This window comes from Muscardinus avellanarius, assembly GCF_963383645.1.
Source record: "Muscardinus avellanarius genome assembly, chromosome: 10".
Taxonomy (NCBI): Eukaryota; Metazoa; Chordata; class Mammalia; order Rodentia; family Gliridae; genus Muscardinus; species Muscardinus avellanarius.
Window position 1 is genome coordinate 50569306 of NC_137796.1, and position 25210 is coordinate 50594515.

The following is a 25210-nucleotide window of genomic DNA, read 5'->3' on the forward strand; positions in this document are numbered from 1 at the left end:
GGGGTCAGTCCATGTCAACCCATTGCCCCAGACCTCAGTACCCTGCTTTCCCCCACACATACTAGGTACTACTGAATTGCCATCACGCCTGGCTTTAATTTTTTTTTTTTTTTTGGTGGTACTGAGGTTCCTGGAAACCCTTCTACCTCCGGGCCTCACTCCCAGACCTATTTTATACTTTTTATTTGGAAACAGGGTCTCTTAAGCCAGCGAGGCTGGCTCCGAACCTGAGCGATCCTCCTATCTCTGCCTCCCAAGCGCGGGGATTACAAGCGTGCACCACCACGCCCAGCTAATTTGTTTTTTTGAAACAGTGTCTTGGTAGGTTGCTGAGTCTCATTACTTGCTGAGGCTGTCCTTGAACCTGTGATTCTCTTGTCTCTGCCTCCTAAGTACTGGGATTACAGGCATGTGCCACCACACTCAGCCTTTTTTTGTTTGTTTGTTAGTTTTGGTACTGGAAATTGAATTCAGGGAAATTCTACCCCTGAGCTGTACCCTCAACCCGTTCTTCTTTTTCTTCCTCCTCCTCCTCCTCCTCCTCCTCCTTCTCCTCCTCCTCCTCCTCCTCTTCTTCTTCTTCCTCCTCCTCCTCCTCCTCCTCCTCCTCTTCTTCTTCTTCTTCTCTCCCTCTCCCTCTCTCTCTCTCTTTTGTTTATTTGCATTACTGGGGATAAAACTCAGGGGCATTCTACCTCCAAGCTACACTCCCAGCCCTATTTTATTCTTTATTTTAAAACAGAGTCACACTAAGTTGCAGAGGGCCTCACTAAGTAGCTGAGGCTGGCCATGAACCTGCAATCCTCCTGTCTCAGCCTCCAAGTACTGGGATTACGGGCACCACCACGCCCGGCTAACCCATTTTATTTTTAATTATGAAATAGGCTCTCACTAAATTGCTGAGGGTCTCACTAGGTTGCTGAGGCTGGCCCCAAACGTGCCTCAGCCTCATTTGCCACCACAGCCCACCAAGCTCCCCAGTCTTACTTCTGGGGCCCCCATCCCCCAGCTCTGTCCCTGAAACACAGCCCATGGCTCGCTTGTTTACCACGGGCAAGCACTGGGTGTTGGAAGCACAGCAATGACTGAAAGGACAAGCTTCCTTTCTGGAAAGTTTCCTGAGACCCACACCTCATTATTACCTCCAGACTGAGAACTCAAGAGCTTTCTATTTTTTCTTGTTACCACAGAGTTTCAGGTGTGTAGGTCAGTGCTTCGTTCATAGTAGGCGCCCCATAAGTATTTGTTGAATGAATAATGAATGAATGGACACATCCCTTCCCTAGTTCTCCCACACTCAAGTGCCCTCACAAGGACACTGGGAAGTCCCTATGTCCCCAAGCTGCACAATGCGCTCACATCTCACCATCTCCAAAGTAAACCCCACAGCTCCAAATTCCATCCCTGACCTCCTCGTTCTCCCCATATAACAGCCTTGGGACGGACCTTCAGCACAAACCAGGGCCCCCAGCTCTGAGAGCCCCAGATGTGGAGCACCCTGCCCTGGGGGGTCCTCAGTCCCTCACGGCCCAGATCTGGGGGCCACAGTACCCCCAGCGGGCTCTCCCCGGCCCTGACAGCTGCTCCGGCCCTTCACAACTCACTGGCCCGCTCCCGAGGAGACTTGGTGGTGTAGACAGAGAAGGCGTTGTACTCGTTCAGCTGAGGTTCCAGGAATGCCACCGGCATGGCCGCTGCCAGGCGGGCTAGACACTCCCCAAGGGCTGGCCGTAGCCTGAAAGAGGGGCTGCACTTAGCTTCCACGTGCCCCCTTCTCAGGAGCCTGAGTACCAGCCCCATCCTGCATAGATGCGCCCCTCCCAGAGTCCTCTGGGGCAGAGCCGCCAGCCACCAGTGCGTACTGATGCAGCTGTGTCCCTCAGAAGGCCTTGTGTGCTGGCTGCCAGTCCTTCCTACTCACCTCCAACGTGCGGTGGCTTCTGCACGTTCTCGCCCAGAGCAAACTTGCTCCCAGCAGGAAGCAAACTGGCATCCTGGCCAGCAAGTGGTTCCCCATCCCCAGGCGGCCTCTGCCTGTGCGGCGGGCCTTCTCCCGAGCGCCCTCACGTGGCCGTTACGGGGAACTGCAGCTGCCTCAGAGTACTGGTCAGTTGAAGATTTGAACATCTCCGCATTCTTTTACCCTGCATTTTCTTCCTCTACATTCCCCTTCCCCCTCCAGCCCTACAGTACCCTCTGCAGCCCCAAACGGTGTCACCCTTTCCTTACTTCTCCACATAGGTGCTCCTGGTAGTTCCCAGAGAGTAGATGCTGCACAGCGTTCGATAGCAAGAGACCTGGACGTCATCCACTGAGGAGGAGAAGGAGGGTCAGGGCCTGGGATGGATCCCCATGCCAGCCTCCGCCTACCCACATCTCGTGTCTCCAAATAAGCCAGGCAGTGGGCAAGAGAAGGGGCACAGAGCCAGCCTGGCATTTAAATGTGACATGAGTAAGAACCAACTCTCTCTCAGCCTCAGTTTCCCTATTGTAAAGTGGAGATACTTATAGTGGTTGTGAAGATAACATGAATTAATTCTTTAAAAAAAATTTTGGTCAGGCGTGGTAGCGCACGCTTGTAATCCCTGTACTTGGGAGGCTGAGACAGGAGGATCGCACAGGTTCAAAGCCAGCCTCAGCTACTTAGTGAGGCTCTCAGCAACTTAGTGAGACCCTGTTTCCAAATAAAGTATAAAATAGGTCTGGGAGTGTAGTACCAGTACCACCACAAAGAAAAAAACAACCTTTTTTTGTATTGGGGATTGAACAAAGCATTCTACCTTTGAGCTACACCCACAAACCTTTTTTTTTTTTTTTTTTTTTGGTACTGGGGATGGAACCCAGGGGCATTCTACCTACAAACTACAATCCCAGCCCTATATTTTAGTCTTTTTATTTATTTTATTTTAATTTAATTTATTTAGTTTGGTGGTACTGGGGTTCCTGGAAACCCTTCTACCTCCAGGCTACACTCCCAGACCTACTTTATATTTTTATTTGGAAACAGGGTCTCTTAAGCCAGGGAGGCTGGCTTCGAACCAGCGCGATCCCCCTGTCTCCATCTCCCAAGCGCAGGGATTACAAGCATGCGCCACCACGCCCGGCTAGTCTTTTTATTTTTGAAACAGGGTCTCACTGAGTTGCAAAGGGCCTCCCTAAGTAGCTGAGGCTGTCTGCTAACTGTGATCCTCCAGTCTCCACCTCCCCAAACTGGGATTACAAGCATGCACCACCACACCCAGCCCCCCCAAATCCTTTAATTTTTTATTTTGAAACAGGGTCTCATTAAGTTGCTGAGGGGCTCCCTAAGTTGATGAGACTGGTTTCTTGAGATCCTTCTATCTTAGCCTCCCAAGTGGTGTTATTACAGACATGTCCCACCCCACCTGGCAAATGAATTTTCGAAAAACAATTAGAATAGGTCATATAACAGGCACAGGGGCTCTTTTTTTTTGTACTGGGGATTGAACCTAGGAGCATTCTACCCCTGAGCTACAACCCCAGTCCTATTTTTTATTCTTTATTTTGAAACAGGGCCTCACTAAGTTGCAGAGGGCCTAAGTAGCTGAGGCTGTCTGTGAACCTGTGAGCCTCCTGTCTTAACCTCCCAAGTACTAGGATTACAAGTGTGCACCACCATGCCTAACAGGCATTCTTAATGAGTTTGTTTTCTCCTTGGATCTCTGATGAAAGCAATGGGCACCTCCTTCAGAAAAATGCAAACACTCATGTAGTCCTGGCTACAATTTCAGGTTGTCCACCTACCTTCCAGAAGGCCAAGTTAAGACCCTTGCTTAGACACGCATGGTGGTGCACACTTGTAATCTCAGTACTTGGGAGGCTGAGACAGGAGGATTGCAGGTTTGAGACAAGTCTCAGCAATTTAGTGAGGCCCTCAGAAACTTAGCAAGATTCTGTTTCCAAGTAAAAAATAAAATAGGAGCCGGGTGTGGTGGTGCACGCTTGTAATCCCAGCATTTGGGAGGGTGAGACTGAAGGATCTCGGTTTACAAACAGCCTCAGCTACTTAGGCCCTCTACAACTTAGTGAGACCCTATCTCAAAATAAAGAATAAAAAATAGGGCAGGGGGTGTAGCTCAAAGTCGAATGCCCCTGGATTCCATCCCCAGACCCGCAATAAATAAATAAATAAATAAATAAATAAATAAATAAATAAAATAGGGCTAGGGGTATAGCTCAGAGGCAGAATGTTCCTGAGTTCAATCCCCAGTATCACAATAAATTTTAAAAAATAAAATAGAGATGGGGCTGTAGTTCAGATATAGGATGCCAAGTCAGGTACCTGGAAGCCTCCCAGTACCTGGAAGGCTGAGACAGGCCAGACTCAGCTACTTAGTGAGGCTCTCCAAAACATTGGTGAGATCCTATTTTAAAAGTAAAGAATAAAAAAGGGAAGGGGGTGTAGCTCAGAGGTACAATTCCTCTAGGTTCAATCTCCAATATAAAAAAATAAAAAAGCTCAAGCAGAGCATGGTAGGGCACACCTCTAATCCTAGTACTTGGAAGGTTGAGATAGGAGATCTCAGGTTTGAAGCCAGCCTCGGCAACTTAGCCAGAGCTAGGCTGAGAGCCCCTTCTCCCTCCTGGGGACCTCCTTGGACCCCTATCCAGTGACAAACCAAAGCACCCTCCTCTGTTTTTTTCTCTTTTCCCACTGCCTAGAAGGAGGAGGGCACAGCGAGCCATCTTTGAATGACAGTATTCATGGAAGGTAAAGCAACAGGAGGGAGAGGACCCAGTTTCCAACTTTCTAATCTAAGCAGAGCGACAGATGAGAAAGAAATGTCTAGCTTGTTCAGGCTACAGTGATTTAGGGCCTTTGGTCCACATGCTAATTCACACCCTAATTAGCTAATTCTGTTACCCACAGTGCACTGTGTGCATGCTTTACTTACAGCAAGAACACTCCCCAGGGGTCTCTGTCAGGCGCCAGGGATGGGTAGCATTGACCAAACTGACTCCCCCACCCCCACCCTTGGGGTCAGGAGCTCTTACAGATGACATCATCTCCGAACTGGTGCTGGGCGATGTGCTGGAAGAGGGTGGTGAGGACGGGCAGCAGGGCCACAGTGGTGTAGGTGAGGTTCTGGCCCACGCCTTTCACCTGCGTGCGTGCCTGGGACACCTTGCCCAGCCTCAAGTTCTCTGCCATCTTCTCAATGTCCTCAGAGGCACTCTCGAAGAAGGAGCGGAGGCCGGCCTTCACAATCTCAGGGCCTGACTTCATTACCGTCCTAGGAGGGAAGCAGGGGACCCCACTTCTAGAGAGAGAGTCTCCATTTGGTAGGGCCTGTGAGGGCAGAGGCTGGGGCATGACTGGAGCCGAGTGGGCACCAGCCCCGGAGCCCTACCTAGCATCCAGGGAGCGAGCCAGGATGTGAAGACAGTTGACCACCGCTGGGGCATCCGTGCCTGCAGAGGAAGGAGGCTAGGGTGAAGGGAGGGCGGCAAGAACAGTGCCTCCCTCTACATGCGACTCCACCCCCTGACTAGGTCACCATGCCACCCCGCCCCCCTTCCACCTGGGCTCCCACAGCCTTCCGTGCCCCATCCCGGCCTGACAACCTCCTGTCCTTCCTCCATCCCAGCTCTGGCCCCTCCGGCTGGCCTGTCTCTCCCACTGGCCTGGAAGCACCATAGGGCATTTTTCAGTTACTGCTCTGTCCCTAAGGTCACCAGGTCCATGTCCAGGTCCAGGAGAAGGACACAAGGAGAGTTGTTGAAATTAAGGTAACAGGGAAGAGAGAGATTAGGCAGAATAAGGGAGCTGGGCTACTTACCAAAGAGAGACACCCGGTGGCGAACAAGAGCAGCGAGTTTGCAGAAGAGGCTAGAGAGAGGGACAGAAGGGCAGGGGGACAAGGGGATGAGGACTATGAGGTTCAAGGAGACGGGGACAGAGAAGACAGGGAAAGAGGACAGAAGACAGACCCAGGAGGAGGTCGGGTGGCCGGGCTGGGAGGGCAGACAGCCAAGCGAGCTTTACGGTGACAGGCAGTGACCAGCACGTGGGGACTGGGGTGAGTCGGCCTTCCTGACAGGGAGACTAATTTGGACCACCTTATTTGAGAGTCCCATGTCCTGGGAAATCCTTCTGTCCCAAGCAAACCAGAGAGTTGGTCACCCAATCCTTCATCACCTCTACAGGTGGAGTGACCATAGCGCAGCACCAGGACAAAGCCCCTAAGGGCCAAAGGTTGGGGGTAAGGGACCCAGGACTGTGTGTGTGTGTGTGTGTGTGTGTGTGTGTGTGTGTGTGTGTGTGGTATGGTACTGGGGATGGAACCCAGAGGCATTCTACCTCTGGGCTACACCCCCAGCTCTATTTTTTTTTTTTTTTTTTGGTGGTACTGGGGTTCCTGGAAGCCCTTCTACCTCCGGGCTATACTCCCAGACCTATTTTATATCTTTTTATTTGGAAACAGGGTCTCCTAACCAGCGCGGCTGACTTCAAACCTGCGCAATCCTCCTGTCTCCGCCTCCCAAGCAGGGGGATTACAAGCGTGCGCCCACCACGCCCGGCTCTATTTTTTTTTTTTTTTTTAGTCTTTATTTTGAAACAAGGTCTCACCAAGTTGCAGATGGCCTAAGTAGCTGAGGCTGTTTGCAAGCCACTATCCTCTTGCCTCAGCCTCCCAACTGTTGGGATTACAAGCGTGCGCTACCATGCCTGGCTTCTTTTTTTTTTTTTTATGGTACTAAGATTGAATCCAGGGGCATTCTACCTCTGAGCTATATCCCAGCCCTGTTTTTTTTTTTTTTTTTTTTTTTTTTTGAAACAGAATCTCACTAAGTTGCTGAGGCTGGCCTGTTCAGCCTCCCAAGTACTGAGACTACAGCTGTGTGCCATCACATCTGGCATGGGGTCCAGGGCTCCAGTGCCGTGAGGCTCCAATGCTGTGAGCACAGAGGCTGGATCAGGGTCCCAGGCAGCCTACCTGGTGATCATCTCCTTTTCCTTGTTAGAGGCATGGCCACCACTGCCCAGCACTTTGGCCGGTGTGGACAAGAAATAGAGGCAGTGGTTGTTGAAGTACTGGTTGATCAAAGGGAGCAGGATCTGGAGAGGGAAGGAGATGAAGGCGGCTTGGTGGAAGGTGGGGAGAGCCCACTGCTGCTACCTGCCTCCACCTTCTGAGCCCAGCTCTCACCTTGGCAAAGAATTTAATCTCCTGTTCATGCGGGGACTTTTCCACTCGTCCACTGCTGACCACAGCCTCTGTGGGAGGGGGCAGAAGAGGGGTTATGGTGGGTTCAAGGCTGAGGAACCCCATATGTTCTGATGGAACTCCGGGTGCAATTAGAAAACTATGAGAGACAGCCAGATGTGTGGTGGTGGTGCATGCCTATAATCCCAGTTCTTTGGAGGCTGAGACGGGTGAAACAAAGGTTCAAAGCCAGCCTCAGCAACTTGGTGAAGTCCTCAGAAACTTATTGAGACTTGGTAATGGGGATTGAACTCAGAGACATTCTACCTCTGAGCTACACTCCCAACCCTATTTATTATTATTATTATTATTATTATTATTATTATTATTATTATTTTGTGTGTGTGTGTGTGTGTGTGTGTGTGTGAAACAGGGTCTTACTAAGTTATGGAACTTGCAAACTTGCACTTCTCCTGTCTCGGCCTCCCAAGTACTGGGATTATAGGTGTGTATCACCACGCCCAGATGACCCTCTGTATTTTATTTTATTTTTGTGGTACTGGAGGTGTAACCCAGAGGCTTTCTACCTCCGGGCTAAACTCCCAGACCTTTTTTATATTTTATTTGGAAACAGGGTCTCACCAAGTTGCTGAAAGCCTCACTAAGTAGCTGAGGCTGGCTTCGAACCCATGCGATCCTCCTGTCTCAGCCTCCCAAGCGCGGGGATTACAAGCATGCACCACCACACCTGGCTTCAGATGACCCTCTTTAAAAATAAAAAATAAAGCCAGGTGTGGTGGAACATGCCTGTAATACCAGTACTTGGGAAGGTGAGATAGGGTAGCAGGTTCAAGGCCGGCCTCAGCAACTTAGTGAGACCCTGGGCAACTTAGGGAGACTCTGTTTTAAAATAAAAAGGACTAGGAGTGTAGCTCAAAGGTACCAATAAAATAAAATAGGTCTGGGGGTGTGTCTCAGAGATAAAACTCCCTTGGGTTCAATTCTTAGTACCAAAAAGAAAAAGCGGGGGGCAGGGCATGATGAGAAATAAATTCTGAGCATGAAGTCACCTCTGTTGCTTGTTAGATAAATATCTTTCCCCTGCCTCTTGTCTGGTCCCCCTCACACCTTAACTAAAGCCTTCCCGAGGCAGAAAATGGGGAGCACAACTGTAATGAAGGTAAGGTCATGGGTCACCCCTCTCCTCATCCATCATAAGCCCTTCTGGTTTCAATACTTGCAATACTTCAATACCTGCACTGAACGAATCTGGAATAAATGAATGGATGAATGAAACATAAAGTTGGGAGTTGATGGATTAATTTTAAAATAAAAATCAATTACAGACAAAACTAGTGAGAGTAGTTATTAAGTTATTAAAGCAGTGCCTGGTTCCCACCCTTCTCTGTTTCTGCCTTCACCGTAGGCAACCATAGGCATTCAGGACACATTCTTTCCCCTAGCCCAGGTACAAAGGCTCAAACTCAGGGCCTTGCACAGGCTAGGCACACACTCTGCCACAGAGTTCTATCCCCAACCTAGATGTCACATTCTTATCTAAGTCTTTCTTAAATATTTAAAATTATAACTAGAGCCAGTGGCACATGCCTTTAATCCTGGTACTTGGGAAGCTGACACAGGAAGATCACAGGTTCAAGACCGGCCTCAGCAATTTAACGAGACTCACAGCAACCTAGTGAGACCCTGTTTCAAAACAAAAAAATAAGCTGGGCGTGGTGGCACATGCTTTTAATTCCAGCATTTGGGAGGCTGGCATGGGAGGAGGATCGTGGTTCATGGACAGCCTCAGCTACTACTTAGCAATGCCTTTTGCAACTCAATGAGACACTGATTCAAAAATAAAGAATAAAATATAGGGCTGGGAAGCGGGCATGGTGGCGCAGATTGTAATCCCCACGCTTGGGAGGCAGAGACAGGAGGATCGCGATGGTTCGAAGCCAGCCTTGCTGGCTTAAGAGACCCTGTTTCCAAATAAAAAGATATAAAATAGGTCTGGGAGTGTAGCCCGGAGGTAGAAGGGTTTCCAGGAAACCCAGTACCACAAACACACTATATATATATATATATATATATATATATATATATATATATATATATATATATATGGCTGGAGATGTAGCTCAGAGGTAGAATGCCCCTGGGTTCCATGCCCAGTACCACAAAAATTAAAAAAATTAAATAAAAAGGTCTAGAGGTGTAGCTTGGAGGTAGACTGCTTCTGGGTTCAATCCCCAGCACCGCACAAATAAAATTATAACTGGCTTCACACTTCTTCTTTTTTTTTTTTTTGGTGGTACTGAGGCTCCTGGAAACCCTCTATCTCTGGGCTACACTCCGAGAACTGTTTTTTTATTTGGACACAAGGTCTCTTAAGCCAGCGCAGCTGGCTTCAAACCTGCGCGATCCTCCTGTCTGCGCCTCTCAAGCGCAGGGATTACAAGCGTGCGCCACCACACCCGCCTTCTGGCTTCACACTTCTAAAACCTTTTACCTGGCTTCGTTGATTTCTTTCTCCTGGAACACCTACTACATGATTTGGTTATGCAGAATGTTAAACAAGTATCAGAAGGGCACAATCTTTGGTTTACTGCTCTATGCCTGACATCTGGAGCAGTATTAGGCACTTGCTGATGCTCAGTAAGTATTAGATGCAGGGAGGAGGGAAACATAACATGGACTGGTTTGCTAGGTGGGTCTTTGCAGGTGAGGTGGAATTCTGGGAAGGAAATTCTTACCCAAGTGGGCGATGAACTCCTGGGAAATGTCCATCCAGCGCAGCAACTGCTGCAGGAAGCCAAAGGCAAATCGCTTCTCAATGGAAGATGTGTCCAGCTCCATGTCCTTAAGGCCTCTGCGTGGAGAGGCAGAGTGAGGTCAGTTCAAACACAGGTGCTGCTGTTTTCCATCCCTCTTGGATGGCTTCTGCTCCCACAGGTCCTTCCTCCAAGGTTTTTGTTTTTGTTTTTGTGTTTTGTTTTTTGTTTTTACGGGTCTGGGGATGGAACCCAGGGGCATTCGACCTCGGAGCTACACCCCCTGCCCTATTTTTTATTCTTTATTTTGAAACCAGGTCTCACTGAGTTGCAAAGGGCCTCACTAAGTAGCTGAGGCTGTCTGCAAACTGCAATCTTCCTGTCTCAGCCTCCAAAATGCTGGGATTGCAAGCGTGCGCCCCCACGCCCGACTTTTTCTCCACGATCTTTTCTCATCCCAGATACCCTCTCCTCTCCGCCCCCCACTTCCACTCAAGCCCCTCCCCTTGACCTTTCTTATGACCTCTCCTATGTCCAGGCCCCGCCCCTTGACCTACTCCCTTATGGCCCCGTCCCATGTCCAGGCCTTGTCCCTGGCCCTCAGCTCACTTACCTGGTGACCGCATAGCCGTTCATCTGCAGGAACTTCAGCAGCTCCTGGGCCTTCTCTCGGTCTCGTGCTTTCTCCTTGGCAGTGAGTGTGTCGTAGGGGACCAGCAGAGGATGCGATCCACCGCCTATGGAAGCAAGACCAGAAATCAGGGGCTGGGGAGGATCCAGGCTCTTCCCACTGAAGTGGAACCTCCAGTTGAAGGCGTGTATGATTATAGTAATAAAGACTGGAGGTAATAAGGGAAACACTGCTTTTTGATGCTCACTACTTGGTGGTGGTAAAATCGTTATCGTTCCCATTCTACAGAGAGAAGAACTGAGGAGGTGAAAGCAACTGCTCAGTCACACAGTGAAGCCACGGCTCTGACCTCAGCCCCTGACTCTGGAGCCTGTGACTGGGGGCTGCAGAGAAAGGGGGCCATGTGGGGCAGGGATGGGCGCCCTCACCCTTGGCCTCCAGCTCCTGCTTCTTCTTTCGTCCCCACGTGTTGTGGTAATTTTCCGCCAGTTGTTCTGCCATGGCCTGGGAGGGGATGCAAACAGTCAGAAAGCAGATTCAGAGGAAGCCCTCCCCCAGCAGACGCCCCATACCCCACACAAAGGGCTGAGCCCTCACCTGCAGCTCGCGGGACAGGGTCACTCCGCTGAGGTCAGGGGGCTGGGGGTTGTAGCCTTCCCTTGGATCATAGGTCTGAGAGGGCAAGAGGGAGATGGGGCGTGGTGGGCTAGCAGGAAGGCCAAGGCCAGCCCCTCCCCTGGCCCCAGACCCCTCGTCCTTAAAGCCCTGTCTCTAAAGGCCCCCTCCTCTCCTCTGCCCTTAGATTCTTCATACTCAAGGCTCTCCTTTCTTGAACCTCTCAGATTTCTATTCCTTCCTCCTCCTCCTTCTCTTCCTCTTTCTCCTCCTTCGTGTGTGTGTGTGTGTGTGTGTGTGTGTGTGTGTGTGTGTGTATGTGTTTCTGGGGATTAAACTCACAGATACTCTATTTTCAAGCTACACCTCTAGCCCTTTCTATGTTTTATTTTTTTTGTGTGTGTGTGGTACTGGAGGTGGAACCCAGAGGCTTTCTACCTCCGGGCTATACTCCCAGCCCTATTTTATATTTTATTTTGAAACAGGATCTCACTAAGTTGCTGAGAGCCTCACTCAGTAGCTGAGGCTGCCTTGTAACCTGCGCAATCCTCCTGTCTCAGCCTCCCAAGCGCAGGGATTACAAGCGTGCGCCATCACGCCTGGCTCTATGTTTTATTTTAAAACAGGGTCTTGCTTAGTTGCTGATGCCAGCCTTGAATCCGCTACCTTCCTATCTCAGCGTCCCCAGTACTGGGATTACAGGTGTGTACCATCACTCCTGGCTGTTTCTTTCTTCTGCCCTCACCCTGGCTTCTAACCCACCTCTGCCCATTGGTCTCTCCCCCTGCTCAGTGCCACCCTCCCTGGCTCCACCCCTTATTCAGACCCTTATCAGCTCCCTCAAGACCTCACCTGGGCACTTTGGGATATCTTCCGTGTTTTCTTCTTCTCCGTCTTCTCCTCCTCCCCCTCCCTGGCCTTCTCTACAGTCCATTCCCAGGCAATCATGGCCTTCAAGGACTCCTTGATGGGCCAGCGGTAAATCTCCTTGTCCTGGAGGGTACAGGAGAGAGTAGAGTGGTGAAACAGCGTGTGTGGGAGATAGAGAAAGAATCTGCCAGCTCAGACTCCCTGATCTCTAGAGACCCAAGAAGGGGAACCCGCTGCCCTGGGGCTCGGAGGCGGTCAGTGGTCCGGCCAGTATCCCAGCCCAGCCTCTTGGCTGCTCTGTAGTGGAGCATCCCAGACACCCTTTTATCCCATTTCACACAGTCTCAGGTTAAGCCTTAAGGTCAAGAAATCAACCCTTCCCCCATGACCCCTTCTAGGAATCTGGGGTCCTCCAAGAGAGCAACCAAGCTTGAGAGAAGGCAGTCCATGCGTGGGGAGCCCTGAACCCAGTTACGCCTGAATGCACACCTGTGAAGCTGCCTCATTTCTCCCCAAGCCCCCGAATTTGGGGATTTCATTGGGCCCTAAGGCTTGGTCACCTTCTCTGAAAAGGTCTTGTAGGGTCTCAGCATAGGATGGGTCTTCAGCTCCTCATCTATGTTTTCTCCATAGGACCAGTTGTTCTGGATCTAGAGGTGGAGACAGGGGATGGGGGGGGGCAGGATGAGGGCGAGGCAAGAGTCCAGGGCACACAGAGGGCGACCTTGGAGGAACCAAAGGTGCCAAGGAAGCCTGGGGGTCCTGGGGAAAGTGCGGGGTCGCAGGGACATCTGGGGCCTCTAGGGAAACAGGGCCTAGGGGAGAGCTGGGGACTTGAGGGAGGGGTACTCCTGGGGATGGGGGACTCTGACGCCAGCTGACCTTGTCAAAGGCCCACTTCTCATGTGTGTACTCTGCAAACTTGTTAATGAAGGAGTCCAGCTTCTCCGGGATGATCACACTGCAGGAGAGCATGAGGCCGGTGGGTGCTGGGCTGGACTCAGAACCGTCCTCTCCTCCCAGCCCCTGAGCCCGCCCCGTCCAGCCTCCAGGTCTCACTTGAGGGTCTCCACAGGCCGGGGATCAAAGTTGCCCTCAGCATCCACCGTGGCCTTTTTCTCTGCCTTGGATGAGTAAGAGGCGTCCACGTAGTCGGGAGGCAGGGCCCCCGCAATGGCACACAGACACGGCATAGCCATGCGGTAAAGCTCCTGGTCATACTTCTGGGGATGCCAGGGGTGGCAGGGAGGTCACGGCGGGTTTCACCAAGCCTCTCCACCCTGGAGCCTCGGGACCTCCAAATCACACCCTGTAATCGTTAACTGAACTCCTGAACCAGAATTGTGGTCCTTCTCTCTGAAACCCAAACCTCACACCGACAGGGCCCCTGAATCACCTCCCTATTACCCTTCACACCCCCAAACTAGACACCCAGCCCCTCTTCTCTAACCCTCAAACTGAAGCCTTGGCTCATAGATCTTCATGTGTCCAAACCTGTAGAGCTGCCTCTTTCCCAGAAGCCCTCAAATTTGGGCACTTCATCCTGGATCCTTAAGTCTGAGCCCTAAACCCTCCACCCAGGCCCCCTGAGCCCCCTAGGTGCCCAGACCTTGTGTGCTAAAGAGTCAAAGATGCCCCAGAAGAGTTTCCGTGTGAGGTGCAGCTCCTCTTCCGATGTGACCCCGAAGCCAGCCCAGCCGGTGGGAAGGCAGTAGTACTTCCAGCAGCGCTCGTAGTGGTTGGTGAGGAGCTGAGCGGGACGAGAGGGGGCATACGTGAATAGATGGCAGGCAAATGAAGGCCCAGGAGGCAAAGGCGCAGTGCTGGGCACTTATGAAGGAGGGGCGGGCTGTGCAAATGGTATGCCTATAAGGAACAGAAGGGTGTGTTTACTGGGTCTTGGACAGTTATTATACAAAGTTAACCTTCCTATTTAGAGTCAGGGCATTAAACTAGAGCTAGGTTTGGTGATTCACAGACATAAGCATTTGAAAGGTCCACGGGTAGGGCGGTGTGCAAATGGGCATATGGATGGAGAGAGAGAGAGAGAGAGAGGTGTGTGTGTGTGTGTCTGTGCTTATGCAAATTAGCATGCTAAATAGAAGCAGGCAGCGCTCATGCAAATAAATGGTAATCGAAAAAGGGCCCCTACCTTCCAATATGCAAATTTGGAATAGGAGTTATTTTGGCATGCTATGCAAAATAGTCAAGATATCTGAATTGGGGTTATCTCCTTATGTGAAGTAGATGCAAATGAAAAAGCAGGAGATGGTGTGCAAATATTTAGAATAGCGAGTAGTACTCATTCAAATAAACACACCCATTTGAATAGCAGAAGGCTGGTAGTCTGAGCATGCGAATAAAATGCTAACTAGGGAGAGTGGCCCAGACCTTCTGCGCCAACAGTCAAAGATGCCCCAGAGGAGTTTTCGGGCTAGGTTGCAACTCCTCCTCTGATGTGGCCACATGCAAATATATGCTAATTGAGCGGGGGCTTCACTTAGGCAAATTAAGTGCTAACTAGGGAATGTTGGAGGCATCAGTGACGCGCAAAGCGACCGTCCTGGGAATCCTGGTATGCAAATAAGAATGCTAATTAGTTTCTGCAGGGCCGCTGGGCGGGCTGCTGGGTGGGCGGTGCTGAGACAAGGAGCCCCCAGCCCAAGGGCGCCGACGAGAACCTGCCCTCACCTTGAGCGGCATCTTGGCGAACTCGTTCAGGATGGGCACATCGAACACCAGGCGCCGCAGCAGGTGCTGCAGCATGGAAGGGCGGATGTACCTGCGGGGACCGCACAGGCCAGGATGGCACCTCGAGGCCCGCTGCGCCCCGGCCCCGCGCTCTCCCGACCCCCGGCCCACCTGCAGAGCGCCATGAGGCAGTCCTCGATGACATCACGCTGCGCCTTGGTGAGCGAACGGCCGCGGGACAGGCGGTACACCGTGTGTAGCATGGAGTCCACCATGATGGCGCGGTGCTCGGTGCCCGCGAAGAGGGGCGCGCACTTTGTGATGAGCGGGAGCACCGCCAGGCACAGGTAGCGGTTCAGAGCCAGCGCCATCTCCGTGGTGCTAAAAGTGGCCTGGGGCGCAGGGCGGGGACATCAGTCTCCTGCATAGCCCTGGGGTCACTTTGGTACCTGTCGGTTCTGGACAACTCTGGGCCAGGCTTCGGATCATCCCTGATCCTGCCCCTCCCCATCCCCTTATTATAGTGTGTGTGGGTGGTACTGGGGGTGGGACCCAGGGGCTTTTCTACCTCCAGGCTACACCCCCAGCCCTATTTTATAATTTATTTGGAAACAGGGTCTCACTAAGTTGCTGAGAACCTCACTTAAGTAGCTGAGGCTGGCTTCGAACCTGTGCGATCCTCCCGTCTCGGCCTCCCAAGTGCAGGGGTTACGAGCCTGCGCCACCACGCCCGGCTCCCCTTATTACTTTGACTATGCAAAATTCTAAACAGACACAGAAGCCAGGGAATGATCAATGAACCTTGTTACCCAACTTGACTGTTCTGCAAATATCGACCTTTTGCATGTTTCCTTTCTAGCTTTCACCTTTTTTTTCCTATAGTATTTCCATGTAAGCCATAGTCGTTTACCATTTTACCCACATATGCTTAGTTATGGTTCTCCATTTGGAGAAGCCCTTCTCTTTGATGGCCCACACTGTCATTATCACACATAATAGAATTAACAGTCTCTTCATCTTCATGATCAACTTTCTCCAGTTGTCTCAAAATATGTTTTCCAGGACAGCATCAGCAAATAGTGAGACTCATCAACTTAGAGAGACACTGTTTCAAAATAATAATTAAGAGCCGGGTGTGTTGGCACACACTTGTAATCCCAGTACTTGAGAGGGTGAGACAGGAGGATCGCAGGTTCGAAGCCAGCCTCAGCAGTTTAGTGAGGCTCTCAGCAACTTAGTGAGACCCTGTTTCCAAATAAAATGTAAAATAAGTCTGGGGGTGTACCCAGAGGTAGAAGGCCCCTGGGTTCCATCCCCAGGACCAAATAAGTAAATAAAAATAAAAACAAAAAAATAAATAAAAATTAAGTAGGCCTGAGGGTGTAGCTCTGAGGTAAAATGCACTGGCTCCAGCCGGAAGTGGTGGCGCACACTTGTAATCCCCACGCTTGGGAGGCTGAGACAGGAGGATCACACAGGTTCAAAGCCAGCCTCAGCTACTTAGTGAGGCTCTCAGCAACTTAGTGAGACCCTCTTTCCAAAGTATAAAATAGGTCTGGGAGTTAGCCCGAATGTAGAAAAGCACCTGGGTTCTACCCTCATTATCACACACACACAAAGATAAATAAATAAATAAATAAACAAACAAATAAATAAATAAATAAATAAATAAATAGGTCTGGGAGTATAGTGGTAGAAAAGCCCCTGGCTTCCACCCCCAGTACCAAAAAAAAAAAAAAAAAAAAAAGCACTGGCCCAATTATATTTTTCATTTTGAAGAAGGGTCTCACTAAGTAGCTGAGGCTGTCTGAGAACCTGTGATCCCCCTGTCTCAGCCTCCCAAGTACTGGGATTTCCAAAAGAGACTTTGGCTTTGGCTGCTGGTTTCCTCATAGTGTCCATGAACTTGTTCCTCTGCACCCTCTATTTCCTATAAACTGGTAACTGTAGATATAAATCCCAGTACTCCCTTTCTTTCTTTCTTCTTTTTTTTTTTTTCAATACTGGGAATGGAACCCAGGGGCATTCTACCTCCGAGCTACACACCCAGCCCTATTTTTTATTCTTTATTTTATTTATTTATTTACTTATTTTTTTGTGTGTGTGGTACTGGGGGTGGAACCCAGGGGCTTTCTACCTCCGGGCTATACTCCCAGCCCTATTTTATGTGGAAACAGGGTTTCACTAAGTTGCCGAGAGCCTCACTAAGTAGCTGAGGCTGGCTTCAAACCTGTGCGATCCTCCTGTCTCAGCCTCCCAAGCGTGGGGATTACAAGCGTGTGCCACCAAGCCCGGCTCCAGTACTCCTCTTTCCAGTTAACGTCAAGTAGTTATTTCTAACCTCTTGTGACCTTGATGAAGTTCAGCTCTCCGGCTGTCATCCGATGCTCTGCTTCCCCTGCCAGCAGCTTGTAAGGAACGGTCAGACCTCCCTGTATCCAGGCCTCACTACTGGGCTCTCTTGAGCCTTATTTTGCAAGAGACTGGCCCTTCCTTCCACCTTACTGAAACTGCTCGTCAAGGTCACTATGGTCTCCATTTTTCTAAACCAGTAGCCAGTTTTCAGTGCTCATCTTCCTTGGCCTGTCAATTTCCATCATTATTATTATTATTGTTATTTTGTGATGCTAGGGATTGAACCCAGGGGCATTCTACCTCAGAACTACACCCCCCAGCCCATTTTTATTTGGCAACAGGGTCTCACCAAGTTGTTGAGTGTGTCAGAGTTGCCGAGGCTGGCTTCGAGCCTGTGATCCTCCTGTCTCAGCCTCCCAGGTACTGGGGATCACAGGCATGTGCCAGCAGGCCGGACTCCACCTTCTATTATTATTATTATTATTGTCTTTGGTGCCCACAGTGCTGAACCAGCACTGAGAATGATTCTTCTTCCTTTACATTTTTGGATACTGAGGATTAAACCCAGGAACTTTTAACCTCCAAATTATACCCCCAGACCTTATTATTTTGAAACAGAGTATCCCTAAGTTGTTAAGGCTGGCCTCAAACCTGTGATCCTTCTGTCTCAGCCTTCCAAGTACTGGGATCTCATACGTGACTTGAGAAGGATTCTTTAAATAGCTGGAGGTGTTGGAGACCCCTACCCACCCTCCACCAGATCTCAAGCATTTTTCTTGGTTTTGTTTTCTACCTTGAGGTAGTGGTGGGGATTGTGCTATGTACACAATTCCAAGACCAATTAAAAGGCTGCCGTTGCTCTCCCTGGACCCATCTCATGTCCTCTGTGGAGGCGGGGAGGGAGGCCAGGCTGGGTATGGCTGCTCACCGTATCCAGTGAGGCAGCTGCCCTCATGTCAGGAAGGAACCCCACATCCAGCACATGTAGCAAAAAGTCCTGGTTCTCGATGCCGTACACACGGTCCAGAAAGAGCACCATGGATGCCTTGTGGTCAGGCACAAAGGATGCTGACATCTTTGGCTGTACCAGCGCTCCATCTACCAGTAAGGAGGGCAGGGCGTAAGGCATACCCTTGGGCCCATCCGCTCCCCGCCCCCAGCATGGCTCCCTTGCCAAGTCCTGGTCCCTTGTACCTTTTCCCAGGGTGGGCATCTGCAGTGGGAGACTGATGATGCCCACGAGGTCGTCCAAGGGCACGAGGGAGCGTAGGATGGCACGAATCCGAAGGGCTTCACCCTTGCCAGCTTGGATTAACTGGGGGTGGTGGGTAGGGATAGCATATCATCAGGCACCTGTGCCCCTTTTATTTTGGGGATGGAGCTACCAGGGACTGAACCTAGTGGCATTTTACCTCCCAGCTACACTCTCAGCTCTAATTAATTAATTATAGTGGTACTGATGATTGAACCCAGGGGCATTCTACCTCCAAGCTATACCCTCGGCCCTATTTTTATTTTTGGAACAGGGCCTCAGGAGTTTGATGAGAGTATTACTACTTGCTGAGCCTGTCCTTGAACCTGCAGGCATCTGTCCCCAGGGACTGACTCTAGAGTTCCCAGTCCCAATCTCCTTCCCCACCCTGCCCTGACCGTTCCCATTTGTCTGTCTCCCTGCTGGTCTGGGAGCTCCATGAGATCAGGCCTGGGGCTGTCTAGGTCACTGCTGTGTCCCTAGCACTGCCTCACTGGTACCACCCAGGAAGTAAAGCCCCGTCAATGCTGCCCAATGCCCAAGCGCAGAGGTTCGAGGCCGGCCTCCTCCGCCTCATCCCTTTCCCATCTTTCCCACCCTGGCCTCCCGAATCTTACGTGCATCTCTGGGGCACAGCGTCCCAGCAGGTCAATCAAGGCGGCATAGAAGGACATGATGGCGTGTCCCAGGTGCACCCGGTTTTCTTCAGGGTGCTCCTCCCCAAAGCTGTAGGGGAGGGTGGTGGTGTGGGGGAGGCAGCCAGGGATACTGGGTGAAGGGGACAGTTGCCATACTGAGGAAGGGGCAGGGGGACTCACTGCTCACGCCGACGGTCCCTGCGGACACCTGGGCCATCCCGTGCAGGGTCCTCAGAGATACGAATGGCCTCTTCGATGGCAGCCAGCAGCCCTGAGCCACCCTCGCCTCTCAGGGCAGGCCCGAAGCACTCGGGCTTGCGGATGAGAAGCCGCACCACCACATTGGCGTTCTCCTCCACGCTCTCGCCTGGCCAGCCAAGTGGGGTCAGGGGGCCTTATGAGCCACTGCCCGGACCCCACTGCCCTCCCCCACCCAGGATCAGCACCTCCAAGGGTAAAGCCAGGCCCCTCCCTGTTGGCCCCCAGGCCCACTTGAAAGGACCCCTGCCCGGGCCAGGCCTGAGGCTGGGGTATGGACTGTCACCCTAAGGCTGGCTTTGGCCAGTGACCCCAGCCTCCTGCCCTGCCACCGCCACCTCCTGCCTCACCATTGACGAAGACAGCAAAGCGCAGGAAGTCCAGGTATCGCTCGCCGCCACAGGGGTTCCAGCCGATGTCCGGGTACCCCTTGGCCAGGAGCTTGGGGCAGCTTTGGAGGCCACAGCCAGCCAAATAGGACACGACCTGGCGGCAGGAGCAGTGCTCAGCCAGAGGCCGGACCCTTGCTGTCCTCCTTCCAGGGCTCCATCTCTACATTCCCAGAGCTCCTCAGCCCCAGTCATCTCTGGATTCCTCAGAACACTAACCCTGAACCCAGCCACCTTCATCTCTCCTGGACCATCCCAGCAAACCCCGCCACAGGCTCCCTCTCACCCTCCCCCGCCCCCTCGGTGTGCCCTGTTTCATTCTGGATAAAAGCTGAAGTCCTCTCTGTGGCCCCAAGATCCCAGATGACCTGTTTCTCCCTGGCCCTCACCCTTCAGTGCCTCCACCCAGACACACTGGTCTCTGCTCTTCTCAAACTCACGAGGCTTGCTCCTGCCTCAGGGGCTTTGCACTGGCTGTTCCCTCTGCCCGGAGTGCTCTTCCCTGGTATTTATTCATCCAGCCCCACATCACCTGAGCTTTACTCAAATGTCACTCTCTCATGAGTTTTTCTCTGACCGCTCTTATCTAAATCCAGACACCCACCAGACACTTGCTATTTCTCTCCTGTGTTCAGTTTCCCCTGCTTCTTAACCCTTGTCCCTGGCTTACAAACTCTGTGTTACTCATTCATCTGATTATTCATCCTCCCAACTAGAATGCTGGCTACATGACAATAGGGATTTTGACTGGCATACTGCTATTGCCTCGGATAGATCCTGACACACAGCAGATGCACAAAAATATTTATAAGCTGGGTAATATAATAGCAGCTAAGCAGAGCATGGTGGTACACACCTATAACCCCAGTACATGGGAGGCTAAGACAGGAGGATGACGGGTTCAAAACCAGGTTCAGCAATGTAGTTTTTGTTTGTTTGTTTGTTTGTTTGGGGGGGTGGAACACGGGGCTTTTCTGGGCTATACTCCCAAACCTATTTCATACTTTATTTGGAAACAGGGTCTCACTAAGTTGCTGAGAGCCTCACTAAGTAGCTTTGAACCTGTACGATCCTACTGCCTCAGCCTCCTAAGCGCTGGCATTAAAAGCATGGGCTACCACACCCGGCTTGCAATGTAGTTTCAAGACAAAGGGAGCCGGGTGTAGTGACGCACACCTGTAATCCCAATATTTGGGAGGCTGAGACAGGAGGATCATAAGACCAAGACCAATCTCAGCAACTAGGGGAAACTTTCAACAACCTAGAGAGACTGTTTCAAAACAAAATTAAGGCCGGGCGTGGTGGCGCACGCTTGTGATCCCTGCACTTGGAAGGCAGAGACAGGAGGATCGCACAGGTTCGAAGCCAGCCGTAATGGCTTAAGAGACCCTGTTTCCAAATAAGAAAATACAAAAAATAGGTCTGGGAGTGTAGCCCGGAGGTAGCAGGGCTTCCAGGAACCCTAGTACCACACACACACAAAAAAAAAAAAAAAAAAAAAAAAAAAATTAAAAAGGACTGAGAATATAGCTTGGGGGTAGAATATCCCTAGGTTCAACCCCTAGTACCACTAATAACCACAACAGTAATAACAATAACAATAATAATGTAATAGCAGATAACCATTATTGATTTTTTAAAAAGAGGTCTCCTGCCACAGTGCCCAGCTGAGCACGGGTTTCCAAACTCTTTCATGGATTAGCCCATTTAACCCGCAGAACCACTCTGTGAAGTCATTTCTATTACTGTGCTCATCGTGGATATGAGGTGATGTAAGTCTGGGGAGCTGTCACTGGCCAAGGCCACCTGGCAAGGGAACTGGGAAGACAAAGCTAAGCTGCTGACTCAGGACCCACACACATCCCACTGTGCCAGGAGCACAGAGGTCACAATGCCACCACAGCCGCCCAGCCAGAGCGCTCAGAGCTGGGACCCACAGCCTGCGAACAGCCTCTGGGCGCTGATCTCACCCTGAAAAGTCTTCCCCTTCTGATCCAGCCTGGGGTCGTCTAGAATGACCCCCTAGAGGAGCTTCAGACTTGGCAGGTGCCCCACGCACCAGGGAGGGCCCAGGCCTCCGCGGTCCGTACCTTTTCCAGGTCCTGCTCCTGCAGTGCCAGGGCCAGTTCGTTGTTGTCTATGACAGAGGCGGCTGCCACATCCAGGGGCGTGGAGCCCTGCATGCCTGTGGGGAGAGGCTGTGAGGATACCCTGCGGGGCGCCTCGCCTGCCTCCCTCCTGATCGCCTCACGCTCTGCGGAGCTCTCCCTGGCCGCCCCTCTCCCACCATGGGCCAGGGGTCTGGTTTTTGCTTCCCTAATCCTGGCCCTGACCACTCTGGGCGGCTGTTGCTTAAGACAGGACTGTCTTCCTCGCTGCCGGGCAGCGCTGTCTGGGTCACTATGGTGTCCCGGCACTTCTTATTATGGGGTGGAGATGAGGGCGAGGGTTTGTTGAGTGACTGACTGAGTTGAGTGCGCTGGCAGAGAGTGAGGTGGGCCTGGACAGGCTACAGGAAGTATGCTGTCAGGGTGGGGCAGCCCCTGGGCTCAGGGTTCTCACCCAGGCCGATGCCGCTGTTCTCCAACAGGTAGCTCAGGTGGTCAAACATGGAGCGCTGGTTCTGCCGGCTGATGCGGCAGAAGTAGCAGAGGAAGCGGCAGCAGCTCGTCACCATCTTGGGGAAGCGGATCTCCTGGGGCAGGCAAGGCGGGCCGGCGGTCAGTACCCGCCTTCCGCAGCCCCTCCGGAGCTCGCCAGCCCAGCCAGGCCCCTTACCTTGGACTCGCCGCCCCCCAGGACGTTCACCATGACCTCCATGACTGTCTCGTGCATGCCCAGGGCCCTCATCAGGTTCGGGTGCTGGTAGAAGACTTTGTTGTTCATGATGTTCCTGTGGGAAGATGGAGAGTCTGTGGGATCACCAAGGAGGGGGCATCTGGGCGGGGCCATTGCTGCCACCGTGGTAACTGATGGGCCTCCTGCTCTGGGCCTGACACTGCCCCTTACAGAGCCGCACGCGCTCATCCTTACGTCCACTCTGAGAGGCATCTCCATCTCACAGATAAGGAGACTGACGTGTGGATCCAGGTCAGGCTCCCCCAAGTCAGAGGCCTTTGTCATGACCCCCATTATATCTCCAAGTACCTAGAAAGGGCCTGGCACACAGTAGGGTTTTTTTGTGGTACTGGGGGTGAAACCCAGAGGCTTTCTACCTCCGGGCTATACTCCCAGACCTATTTTCTATTTTATTTGGAAACAGGGTCTCACTAAGTTGCTGAGAGCCTCACTAAGTAGGCGAGGCTGGTTTCGAACCTGCGCGATCCTCCTGTCTCAGCCTTCCAAGCACTGGGATTATAAGCGTGCGCCACCATGCCCGGCTACACAGTAGGTATTTGATAAGTGTTTGCTGAATGAAAAAATGAGACACATTTGACCCTGAGTGCTCGATACTATGATAACTGAGACTATTACTAGTGTGTGTTGGAGGGGGGGGGCGCTGGAGATTGAACCCATGGGCATTCTACTTCTGAGCTGCACCCCTAGCCTTTCTATCTATTTATTTATTTATTTAGTGGTGCTGGGGTGGAGCCCAGGGGCCTTCTACCTCAGGGCTATACCCCCAGACCTATTTTATATTTTTATTTGGAAACAGGGTCTCATTAAGTTGCTGAGAGCCTTACTAAGTAGCTGAAGCTGACTTTGAACCTACGTGATCCTCTTGTCTCAGCCTCCCAACCCGTGGTGATTACAAGTGTGCGCCACCACGCCTGGCTTCAGTTATTTTTTTATTTTGAAACAGTGTCTTACTAGGTTGCTGAGACTTTCACTACTTGCTGAGGCTGTTCTCCAACCTGTGAGTCTCCTGTTTCAGCCTCCCAAGTACTGTATTATAGGCATGCACCACCATGCCCAGCTCTACCATTACTTTTTTTTTTTTTGTGGGTTTGGGGATGGAACCCAGGGGATTTGATTTCCGAGCTACACCCCCCCCGCCCTATTTTTAAAATTATTTTTAATTTTTTAAAATTTTTGGTGGTACTGGGGTCCCTAGAAACCCTTCTACCTCCAGGCTACATTCCCAGACACCTATTTTTTATTTTTATTTGTTTGTTTTTTTTATTTGGAAACAGGATCTCTTAAGCCAGAAAGGCTGGATTCGAACCTGCACGATCCTCCTGTCTCCGTCTCCCAAGCGAGGGGATTACAAGCGTGCGCCACCACACCCGGCTATTTTTTATTCTTTTATTTTGAAACAGGGTCTCACTAAATTGAAGAGGGCCTCACTAAGTAGCTGAGGCTGTTCGCGAACCATGATCCTCCAGTCTCAGCCTCCGGAATGCTGGGATTACAAGCGTGCACCACCACGCCTGGCTCTACCATTACTATTAATCTACAACTATCAGCATGAGCTCCTGAAGCCACACCACTACTCTACCAGGTGGGCATGGCTCTTCTCTATGTAATAGATGAGGAAGTGGAAGCTCAAACATGGCGAATCTCATGCCAAGAGTTGTGCGGAGAGTGGAGGCCTTTACCCAGGGCAGCTGGATGAGGGAAAGAAACACTACTACGGTATCCAGGGCCTGGCTGGAGCAGGAAGCCTCCCCCACCTCCACAGGAACAAGGCAAGCAAGGGGAGGGGCGCCTCACCCAATGCTCTGGATCATGAGGTTCTCCTCCTGGGGGCCCATCTGCACGATGAGCAGCGAGCGGATTTGGCCCAGGCACTCGAGCAGGCTCATGGTGTCTTCCACGGAGGATGGGGAGATGGTGTACGCCCGGGGCAGGGCCCGCAGCAGCTCGCCAAGCCCGTCATACTGCCGGTGCAGGAGACTGAACATGGCTCGGACGAGCTCGGGGCTCTGCACGAAGTCTTCTTGGGCCCAGCGCACCACCATGTGGGACACCAACTCCTGCAGAGACTCTAGGAAAGGGACACAGCATTGGGACACCTGGCTGACCGTGTGGGAGGGGCCCCCTTCTCAAAGGCTTCTCGGTTTTTAGCCACCTGCAGCCTCCACCTGTGTGCTCTGGAGCACACAGGTCCTGGCCAATTTTTTCCTATTGCCCCAAGAGTCTCTCTTCACTGTCAGACAGAGACTATAAGGACCCCTCCATGTTACGAGAGGAAAAATAAAGAGTTTAACTGCAAAACACAAGAGCACTACAAGTAACACTTCACCGTGTACCTCTGAAAGCACAAATCACAGTTCTTTTTTCTCTCTCTTTCTCTCTCTCTCCCTTTCCTTTTTCTTTCCTTCTTTCCTTGGGGGTACTGAGCTTTGAACCCAAAGTGTTTTACCTCTGACCTACATCTATTTTATTTATTTTTATTTTGGGGCCTGGGGGTTGAATCCGGGGCATTCTTCCTCCAAGCTAAATCTTCAGCCCCATTTTATTTCTTATTTTGAAACAGGGTCTCACTAAGTTGTGGAGGGCCTCACTAAGTTGCTGAGGCTGGTTGTGAATCTGTGATCCTCCTATCTCAGTCTCCTGAGTACTAGGATTACAAGCGTGTACCATGCCTGGCTTATTTTTAATTTTAAAATAGGGTCTCTAGCCCAG

The 25210-nt window shown here is 51.4% G+C and overlaps 1 protein-coding gene across 2 annotated transcripts in view; it reads right to left on the minus strand.

Annotated features, from left to right (window-relative positions):
* Positions 1 to 25210, minus strand: part of RYR1 (ryanodine receptor 1) — a gene marked incomplete at both ends in the record, with an annotated part of 159744 nt that overhangs the window by 62673 nt on the left and 71861 nt on the right. For both annotated transcript variants that reach the window (XM_080704165.1, XM_080704166.1), the window contains 27 exons: positions 1605 to 1735; positions 2230 to 2311; positions 5017 to 5255; positions 5373 to 5433; positions 5802 to 5851; positions 6960 to 7081; positions 7173 to 7240; positions 9926 to 10041; positions 10557 to 10680; positions 11003 to 11078; positions 11172 to 11246; positions 12042 to 12182; positions 12620 to 12709; positions 12942 to 13020; positions 13119 to 13282; positions 13669 to 13809; positions 14751 to 14841; positions 14922 to 15142; positions 18034 to 18203; positions 18300 to 18420; positions 18975 to 19083; positions 19176 to 19362; positions 19604 to 19739; positions 21733 to 21827; positions 22205 to 22337; positions 22421 to 22535; positions 24296 to 24569. In XM_080704165.1, coding sequence (XP_080560291.1) covers positions 1605 to 1735; positions 2230 to 2311; positions 5017 to 5255; positions 5373 to 5433; positions 5802 to 5851; positions 6960 to 7081; positions 7173 to 7240; positions 9926 to 10041; positions 10557 to 10680; positions 11003 to 11078; positions 11172 to 11246; positions 12042 to 12182; positions 12620 to 12709; positions 12942 to 13020; positions 13119 to 13282; positions 13669 to 13809; positions 14751 to 14841; positions 14922 to 15142; positions 18034 to 18203; positions 18300 to 18420; positions 18975 to 19083; positions 19176 to 19362; positions 19604 to 19739; positions 21733 to 21827; positions 22205 to 22337; positions 22421 to 22535; positions 24296 to 24569 — 3411 coding nt within the window. The remainder of the gene's footprint in view (positions 1 to 1604; positions 1736 to 2229; positions 2312 to 5016; positions 5256 to 5372; positions 5434 to 5801; positions 5852 to 6959; positions 7082 to 7172; positions 7241 to 9925; positions 10042 to 10556; positions 10681 to 11002; positions 11079 to 11171; positions 11247 to 12041; positions 12183 to 12619; positions 12710 to 12941; positions 13021 to 13118; positions 13283 to 13668; positions 13810 to 14750; positions 14842 to 14921; positions 15143 to 18033; positions 18204 to 18299; positions 18421 to 18974; positions 19084 to 19175; positions 19363 to 19603; positions 19740 to 21732; positions 21828 to 22204; positions 22338 to 22420; positions 22536 to 24295; positions 24570 to 25210) is intronic.